The 9,812-nt window shown below is 37.7% G+C and overlaps 1 protein-coding gene across 4 annotated transcripts in view; it reads left to right on the top strand.

Annotated features, from left to right (window-relative positions):
• The window catches only part of Clock (clock circadian regulator), an 80,583-nt gene that overhangs the window by 42,928 nt on the left and 27,843 nt on the right, over positions 1-9,812 (top strand). For 3 of the 4 annotated variants that reach the window (XM_021162109.2, XM_021162108.2, XM_021162107.2), the window contains exons 8-9: positions 3,595-3,684; positions 9,367-9,487. In XM_021162109.2, coding sequence (XP_021017768.1) covers positions 3,595-3,684; positions 9,367-9,487 — 211 coding nt within the window. The remainder of the gene's footprint in view (positions 1-3,594; positions 3,685-9,366; positions 9,488-9,812) is intronic. The other variant, XM_029477072.1, reaches the window with a different exon arrangement.

Genomic DNA, 9,812 nt, shown 5'->3' with positions numbered 1-9,812 from the left:
ATGGGGGACTTTTGGGATAGCATTGAAAATGTAAACGAGGAAAATACCTAATAAAAAAATAAATTATAAAAGAAAAAAAAAATCATCCATCTTTATGTTATAATCCTAATGCAGTTGTTCATTCAATACAATATTCTGTGTTTATTATAAACCACTTATCTTTCTTTATTGGCATGAAAAGTTTGTTACCAATTTTAAAATATGTATTTTATTAATCTTATTGCATCTATTTTACTGATAGGCTCAACAGGAAACTGTTAACTTCAGTTTTTTTCTTCATAATAGGAAGGTTTCATATTCATTGCCAAGGTCTGTCTGTATACTACATACAGACACAGGTAGATTTCAATGAAAAATAAACAAAAAAGTTCTGGTGATGTTAAAGCATTATAAAAACATAGAAAATATATTTAAAAACTTGAAAATGTAAGTTAATTCTTTCATAATTGTCATTGGATTTTAGATTCACATAACTGAAAAATGTATTTACTTTTAATATGTACAGGATATTTTAAATTTTTTATTACATCTGTTTATTTACGTGTATGTCTATGAGTACATTCCTGCCCCAGCACACATGTGGAGAGCAGAGAGCAACTTGGGAGTTGGTTTGTCTCCTTTCACCATGTGCTTCCAAACACTGCACTCACGCTGCAGGCCTGCTAGCAGCATGCACCTTCAGCCACTGAGCATCTTGGTAGCCCAGATATGTTAAAAGTTTTTGTATGTATTGAGTAGATGTATTTTCTAACACTAATAGGCCAAGATGAAGAATTTGTATATAGGTATACATCTTATATCCTTAATCCAGATGTTTACATACATGTGATTTGACATACCTCAAGTCTCTGTTTTCTGATTGAATATTAAAATTTTAATCAGAACAGAACTGGATTTGTTTATAGTCTGTTTTTATTTAGGCAAAGTCAAATACTGACTGGAAAGACTATAATGGAATTGTGTTACTCTTAGATAATCATGCTGATTATAGATGAGGAAGCAGGCCCTCCCCATTTTCAGCTGAATTTCAGATGTGGGCTTTATCTTAACATGTTGGCATTGCTGCCACAGGCACTTAGACCATCTACTGAACATGTTAGTGTTGTTGGTACAGGAGATTAGGCCATGTAGCTCAACTTGTTCTTAATTGACCATGCCCGGAGAAAGCTTGTTTACCCCCAAAGGCTAACTAAGGTCCTAAATAGAGCCAGGTCTTAATCCTCACTTGTGTTGCCTCTCTCCATTCTTGGAATGCACCTGAGCCTTCTCTCTCATCTCTGTTGCCTGAGGAGTAATTGACTGGAGGACTGGGAGTAGGTGAGGCAGAACAGAAGTCATTTTGTTAAAGTCCTCTATGGTTATACATCTCTGCTCCTTGACAGCACCATAGTTTTCCCTACAGTCTACAAAACAAGGGCTCACACTGTGACAGCCTCTTTGCTAAAGATCCGCAGGGAACTTATGTCCTGTTCCCTGTGATTAACATTCTAATCTTCCTCAGACTAAACAATCACTGTTTACCAAGAAGATATATCTAGGTGAGAGTCAGGGAGTTCAACATAATCAATAGGTTTCCTTTGTTCATAGAGTAAGAGGACAAGCTTATCACACATGGGATATTCTGCCATATTTCTCTAATCACCCTTCTCAAGGAACTTCTCTTCCTCTCCTTAGAAGATTTCCACAACTTGGCAAGCTGTTGAAGCTTTTCTCCGAAAGAGAAAAGAGCAGTGGAAGTGGGCTAAATTACTAGAGTTTTCATTGCAGTTCATTGTCTTCAAAGAGAGATACCCAGTGTCTTAACAGCAAGTATCATCATCATAGTGAGAGATTATTTGCTTTCAAAGTTGACGGTCTTTTCATGTGAGAAAGCATAGTATTTTTCTTTGCATGAATTTGACTCTGCACAATAGCAATCAAAAGATTACTGATTAAATTGTAATGGGGTGATACTGGAAGAGTTGGCTTCAATTGTAGATCTCAAACCCCCGGTTATCTAAAAATAGATTTGTTTGAGTTGTTCTAAAAAAATAAGTAATTATTCAAAATAAGTTTTCTCTGGGACCCATCTCTCTCTCTAGGTAGTAGTAGAGAAGAGGGGAAAAAGAATATCTTTTATTCTACATCCAGCAGTTAGAGACTGGGGATATAGCTTCTAGACAGAGTTCTTACTTAGGATTTTTGAGGCCCTGCATTCATTTGTTATCACTACAAACAGCTGTAATAGTAATAAATTGAGCTGGACATGGTAGGTCACCAGAGTTCAAGGCCAGTCTAAGCTATGGAAGCTATTGCAAGACAAGCTTACACACACACACACACCACCACCACCACCACCAACAACAACAACAACAAAAATAAAGTGCAATTTGGAGTGGCTGCTTTGACTCCTGTTCCCATCCTTTATATGTCACACTTCACAAGGATGACAGAGACATTCACAGTTCTTACCAAAGGCAGTGAGCTTCTAAGAGAGCTGTGTAGCTAAAGAAATTACTTTCAAATTGTATTCTTGATCTTTCTCTCCTTTAGCCTAAGATGTTACCCTTTTCTTTAGTGTTTTTTGGTTTTCAGTATGTTCTTTGGTACATGAGTCCTTTAAAACAATTGTCCTTCCTTCTTTATTCTATTGTCAAATTTATGAACAGGTTGTAATGGCCTCTTATTATCTATTTGTTTTAAATTCATTGTAAGTGACTTGACTTCCTGTTAGCATTTCTCTGAAAAATCACAGGATTTGCTCATTTTCTTGTGTCTTGTCCTTTCTGGTCTCTGGCCTGTCCCTCCCTCTTACTTATTCATCTGTGCTCCACACAATATTCTGCCTTTGTCGTTTCTCTGGCTCTTTTCTGTCTCTTCATGCTCCTATTTCTTCGAAGCTTTATCTTTGGCCTGTTTCTTTACTGAAGGTCTCACCTCTTGAGCTCCCACTGCTGTGATGGCTGAGGTTGTCAGAAAGCATGCTGGATCTTCTCCTGAAGATAGTTGTATTCTTAGCACGTGGTCAGTCCTTTCCTTTTCCTCCTACTGCTGATTTCATTTTGTCTCATTAATTTTATGATTATCCCAAGGCAGGTTTTCTTAACTGAATTCTGTTTTATATAAAACCTTCTGTTGACTTCCTTTTATGTACAGAATAAAGATACCTTTACCAAGAATTTATAGGCTTTATAAGATTCAGCCTCAGCTTAGTGTGGGGGGCTTAATCTCTGTCCCTTCATTCTGTTCCTTTGTTACTTTCCTATACTTCAGGCACACACTTCTCTGTGTGTACTATATGAGATGTTAGCTTTTCCAGATCCACTGTACTGTACTTACTACAGAGCATATCATACAGTGTGTATTTGCAGCTATAAAGGCAGAACATTGATTTCTTACCTTTAGAAACCAGCTTCCAGTAGATAGCCAGAGTAATAATTTTCCTTCAGAAATATCAAATGAATCACAAAAAGTAGTATACTGACAGCAATTTTTACTGTTGCATTTTGTTGCATTCTGAATTGTTCCCCAGTATGTCCTTTGTCATTTATCTTGTTTCTGTCCAAGAAAGTGCTTTGTTCTTTTCCCTTAACTGACCATTATGTTTAATTTCAGGCTCTTGATGGTTTTTTTTTAGCGATCATGACAGATGGAAGTATAATATATGTATCTGAGAGTGTAACTTCGTTACTTGAACATTTACCAGTAAGTATGAAAGCCCTATAATCTCTATTATTTAATGTCTATATCACATGTTAGAGTTCACTAGGAAGTAGACTTGAGAGTGATATTTGAACAGTGGTTGAAGGGTTGGGGCACAAATTCCGGGTGTGTCTTTGTATTGGTGTTGCTGTTTCTCAAACCTAAGTCCTAAGCTCTTCACTCTTAGCACCCAGTGATTTAGCCTGCTGTTCTTCCCCTTCCGTTTTAATGCCAGATTTGCACTGTTTGCCTTTTAGCCTGATGAAAATATTATATCAAACAAAATGAAAAAAAATCTTCTAACCAAATTTCTACTGAGATACTTCTTACTATTAGCAGAATTAATAAATAATTTTCTCAAAAGAGTGACTTACAAAGACTAAAAATAGTGAATGTAGAACTTGTGTGCAGTGTGAGTTGCAGTGGGTGGCCTGGGCTGCAGATCTGTGGCTCAGTGATGCTTAGCATGGGTTAGAACCCTAGCTAGGAGTGAAGGAAGGACAGGCACACAGACATGTACAGTACATGTACATGTTCTGTTCCTGCTTCCTCCATAACTCGGAACCCAAGTACATTACTAGGAGAGCGATTAGCTAGTCTTGGTTGATTCCTTTAGTCGAGCAGTGAGTCTCAGGCTGAAACTACCCAGGAAGAGGAAGCTGAGGTTACTAATGTTTGTACATGTAAGTCGATCCTTTATAAACACTCAGACTCCAGAGGAAAGCATTGCCATTCCTCTTCAGCCTGGCCCATACCTATAACAGATTTGCCAACTGCCTGTGGCCCTGGCCCATGTCAAAATACACGTTTCCTAGGGTTTCACTCATTGAGGGCTTTTTCTGCTTCCTCAGCAAATGAAGAATTAGAAGGACATTGAAATTCTGATTGACATGGTAAATACTTTAATCGTGTGTTTGCTTTTTTACTCAATCCATAATTATTGAGCATTCATTCTGTATTGAACACTAGGCTAAGTGCTATCTACAATTAAAGGTTTTTGAAATGATTTGAAAATTTTATATAACGTGTATTTATCTAAGATGGGCTTCTGATATAAAAAAGTCCAGTGTTTTTCAGTTACTTCTGAAATGTTCATTGTTTAAAAATTTACAACAGTGCAAAGTAAACCAATATGTAAATATTTCTTTTTAAGAATATGAAAAAACAAAAACCAAAGCAGACAGACAAAAATCAGCATTCCCTTCCCTCTGATTTCTCTGCTACTCATTACCTGAATATATAGAGAATGGACTCTACATTTAAAATGCCAGACAGTACAAGGAAAACTGTTTACTGAAAATCAGGCAGTAAGCATTGTACTCTCTTTTTATTATTATTAATTTTGTTTTATTGGTATGTCTGTCTGTCTGTCTGTGTTTATATGCCATTTCCTTATGGGTACCCACCAAGGCAGAGAAAGGAGCTGGAGTTACAAGTTGTTGCGAGCTGCCTGATGTGGGTGGTGGGAACTGAACTCAGGTCTGGACTCTGGACTAGCAGCAGTAAGTGCTCCTAGCTGCTGGGCCAGCTATCTAGCCCTGTGTACTTGTTTCTAGAAGTGGCTTGACTTTATGCTTTTCTAAGGGCTTTCTTCTGAAAAGCTCAAGTAATGCCCAAGTGTCAAGAATGATTTGCGAGTGAAGCATGAGATTGCAGTGACATATAACTAATTTCCCATGGACAGAGAGAAGATTGGATCAAGTGGACATTCTCCCTGTTCATGCCTTTTTACTTATATGTTACTTTTTACTTATATGCTTTACTCCCAAATCATTCTTTAAATTTAGGCTTTATTTGAACTTTTCAGAAGTCTTGTAAAAAATATTTGCATAGTAAGAAAGCCTAGTGAACAGGGGAGGGGATGCTAACAGCCTGGAATGTAATCTGATTGGTAGAACATTTGCCTAGCATTCACACAACCCTGTGTTCCCTCTCCAGCTTTTCAAAATCAACAACAATAAAATGTCGTGTAACAAAAGAACAGTAAGACTTTATAAGATTAAGATATGATTAATTGAAGTGAGTACAGTTGTGAGCTTTAATACTGTTTTGGTTGTTTTGTTTTGTTTTACAGAAGTATTGTACAATGCTAAAGCCAGGAACTCATATCTCCTTATTTGTGAGAATACTGGCTAGTTTTTCAGAAGTTCTCAGTAATTATTTATTGAATGAATAAAAATGAATTAGGTAGTTGGCCATCTTAATGATTCCCTTTAATATGTTTCCTGGGCCTTGAGAGATAGCTAATTAGTGAAAAGCCCTTGATGCTCTTGCAGAGGACGCAGGCTTCTCAGCACTCACACCAGGTGGCGTTCTGGGGGTCAGCAGTGCACACATGTGGTGCTCATACATAGAGCTTGGAAAACACACACCCATTGAATAAATAATAAATAAAACTTAAATACTTTGCTAATTTCAGAAGAGGGCATCAGCTTTTCAGAACTAGTGTTATAGACAGTTGTGAGCTGCTGTGTGGATGCTGGGAGTTGGATCTGACCCTCTGCAGGAACAGCCAGTGAGTGCCCTTACCCAGTGCTGGCGATGGATCTTTTGTGTGGAATAGTTGAATTACACTGTGAAGTGGACAGCCTGACAGGTCTGATGATACCACGTATTCAGTGTTAGTAGTAACCCCTCAGGGCACCTTTACTGGGCTTTCCTTCCTGCTTTTTAAAAAGCTTCAATCCTTTAGAACCAATTTTAGATTTACAGAGAAGGGCACCCAGGTATCTCTTTCTCATGAAAATAATTGCAGGAGTGAAAGAATCCAGAGAGCTGGTGTTTTCTTTTCTTCCATTTGAGTTGTACTTGATAACTGCGGGAACCTGTTGTACGTGTTCACTGAGGGAACATGATGCCTGTGACTTTTTTAATGTCAAAATGTGTTACTTTAAGTGCAGTGATCAACAGAACATGAAAAATAGTGGTTAATGGAAAGTTTGACACTGCATGAAGCAGTGGTGAGCACTACTTGTGATTGTACTCTTGCCTCTTCATTTCTGTTCTCATCTTTGAGGACGCAGCTGACGCCTGTGTATAGATAGAAGAACAAGATTAGATAACTGCAATCATCGTGTGGTGGAATGAAACTAGAAAACATTGTTGGTTAAGAAGAAACAGAAAATACTTCTCAGCTGACATTTTAGTTATTTCAGATTTATTTTTTTTATCAAGACTATGTTGTACATTCTGATCTGTGCTTAAATTCTTATACTTTTTCAGTATAAGATGTTTTTCTAGCATCTTGTTATTCAAATGTAAGAAAAGTTCTTCGTTCTTTTAGCAATAATGGCTGTCTACTTTTCCAGAAGAATTCCTCATTAAAATACAGATGTGGTTTTAGTACGGTTACCCCTTAAGCTATTATCAAATGCCTCCTTGGTCCCAGATAATTTTCTTTGTTTATGCCCGTTATATCTAAGGTACAGAGTTTAGTGTACCTTGATTGGCAGGGAAGAAGATTCAGGTGTAAAAGACATGACCATTTTCATCATTATGGGGCAAGATATATACATTTAAAGAACAAATACTCCCCCTTTGGACATAAGCATGAGCCATCAGTTCTAAAGGAATTCATTTGTATCCGTGGTTTTGTATTTGTAGTGTGGCTGTTTTGAAGGATGTGATTTTTTTGAAAAAAAATTTTTTTTAAATATTTAAAAGCACATTTCTCCCTCCTTTCTCTTCCTTTAATCCCTCCCAATGTCCCTGTTTACTCCATTTCAAATTGATGACTTCCTTTTCTTTGATTGCTATTGTTATACACATATACATAAATATATAAATACAACTTGCTAAATCACCTTAGAGTTTGTCTTAGTGGGGTCAGGAAGCAGGAGCTGATGCAGAGGCCATGGAGGAATGTTATTTACTGGCTTGCTTCCCCTGGCTTGCTCAGCTTGCTTTCTTATAGAACCTAAGACTACCAGCACAGGGATGGCACCTCCCACAATGGGCCCTCCCTCCTTTGATCACTAACTGAGAAAATGCCTTACAGCTGGATCTCATGGAGGAATTTCCTCAAGGGAGGCCTCCTTCGTCTGTGATAACTCCAGCTTGTGTCAAGTTGCCACACAAAGCCAGTGTTGTTTGTGTGTATATTATCTTAGGGCTAACCTTTTGGTATTGAATATCAGTTACTGGGCTCATCCCTGTGAAAGATTAATTCTCATTCTCTCGGTAGTCATTAGAGTTTATAGTTCTCTTTTAGATGTAGGGTTCTATGAGAGTTCCCCCTTTCATATTAGCATATCTATTGGTGGTGTCATTGTATAGGTCTTGTTTAGGCAGCAATAATGTGAATATGTCATTGATACAGCTTTCTTGTCATTATATGAGACACAGTTTTACAGCTGACTTCCTGGTCCTCTGGTTCTTACAATCTTTCAGTCCTTTCTTCTGAGATGTTCCCTGAGCCTTAGGTACAGGGGTCCTGTTGTAGATATATCCATTGTGATTGGGCACATTACCATGAATTGTTGTCTGCATTTTGACACTTTTCTTTATGATCTCTGTCTGCTGCTGCGGAGACGATTTTTTTTTTGGTGAGGGGAGAGAGCTCCTTACGTGTATACAGGGATAAGTTTTAGGATGCAGTTAAGTAGTGTACTGGTCTAGTGAAGTGATTACAGTAGATTCTCCAGTACGACCCATGGCCTCATTAGCTGAGAGTACTTGGCTAGGTTTTCAGTACCAGGCATGCTTTATGGAAGGAAATGATCTGACGTGGTCTTGGAAAAATGCAAGATAGAGATGTGGAGTTTGTCAAAGCTACTCCACTTCATGTAGTAGAGAAGACTTTGACCATAGAGAAAAGCAGAAGTCAGAAACACATGGAGGGTGGGAAAGCACCCTTTCTCCCATGACTTGCCTTTTTTCCTTACACTAGTTTGTTTTAAGCAGAAGAGCTATTCAGATATAATCTCTACAGGTGTATAAAATATAAGCAAAAGGAAAGTGCAGCTGCTTTGCCCCCACAGCTCTGCCCTCTAGTCCTGTAATTAGAAGAGTTTGGAAAGTGAGAAGCCCAGCAGGATGGCTGGCCTCAGTGGGAACTGTGAGGTTGCTGAGGTCTCGCTGTCACTGCTACTTAAGGACAGGAGCATCATACTCCCCAGCCATCACCTGTCAAGACAAAAACTGTTGATTGGTAGATAATAAACAGCTATAATAATGATAATTACATGCTGGCTGCCCATCTTATACAGGGTTTTGGCTGTGTGGTTCAGAATAGATGTGTGGGAAAGGTGAAATAAAAATGGGAGGAGAGTGGTGTCAGATCTCCTTCACGTAGCTTGTCATTGTTACTATTTTTGTGTACGATGTCACCATTTAACAGTTGTTTGTATAAATTACAAGGCTGTGGCTTAGAGCCTATAATTTTCTTAAATTTCTCAGCTCCATTATATTTTACAATGCTCAAATTTGGTGAAACTAAGGTTTTTTGAATACTGTGTCTGGCTTTCAGGATCACATCGACCATGAATGTGATAGCTGGTATGTTAGCCTTCTCCAAGTTCTCAATCTCATTCTTTTACTATGAAATTTGTAGCTTGACTTTATTGATTTTTATGGGTAATTCAAGATTAAGTGCATGTCCCTCTGTTACTTAATAGCTATTAGATGTGTTAGAGATGAATGTCTCTCAAAGTGCTGTTGTATAATTTTTTTCTTTTTCTTTTTCAGTCTGATCTTGTGGATCAAAGTATATTTAATTTTATCCCAGAGGGAGAACATTCAGAGGTTTATAAGATACTCTCTACTCATCTGCTGGAAAGTGACTCATTAACCCCTGAGTACTTAAAATGTAAGTAGGCCCTGCTCAGCAGAGATGCCAATCTTAGATTTGGCAAGCATTAGTCTTTACTTCTTAGTTTATGAAGACTATAACATGTTTAACTAAATTAAAATAGCACTATTTCATGAACTCTATTAAATGCTTTTAAAATTGGTGTGTGTGTGTGTATGTGTGTGTATATGTGTATGTGTGTGTATATGTGTATGTGTGTGTATATGTGTATGTGTGTGTATGTGTGTGTATATGTGTATGTGTGTGTATATGTGTATGTGTGTATATGTATGTGAGTGTATATGTGTGTGTATATGAGTATGTGTGTATGTGTGTATGTGTA

The sequence above is a fragment of the Mus caroli genome, chromosome 5, assembly GCF_900094665.2.
Source record: "Mus caroli chromosome 5, CAROLI_EIJ_v1.1, whole genome shotgun sequence".
In the NCBI taxonomy this organism is placed as follows: domain Eukaryota; kingdom Metazoa; phylum Chordata; class Mammalia; order Rodentia; family Muridae; genus Mus; species Mus caroli.
Note: the sequence above shows the minus strand (reverse complement) of the source record. Positions and strands in the feature narration are given on the sequence as shown.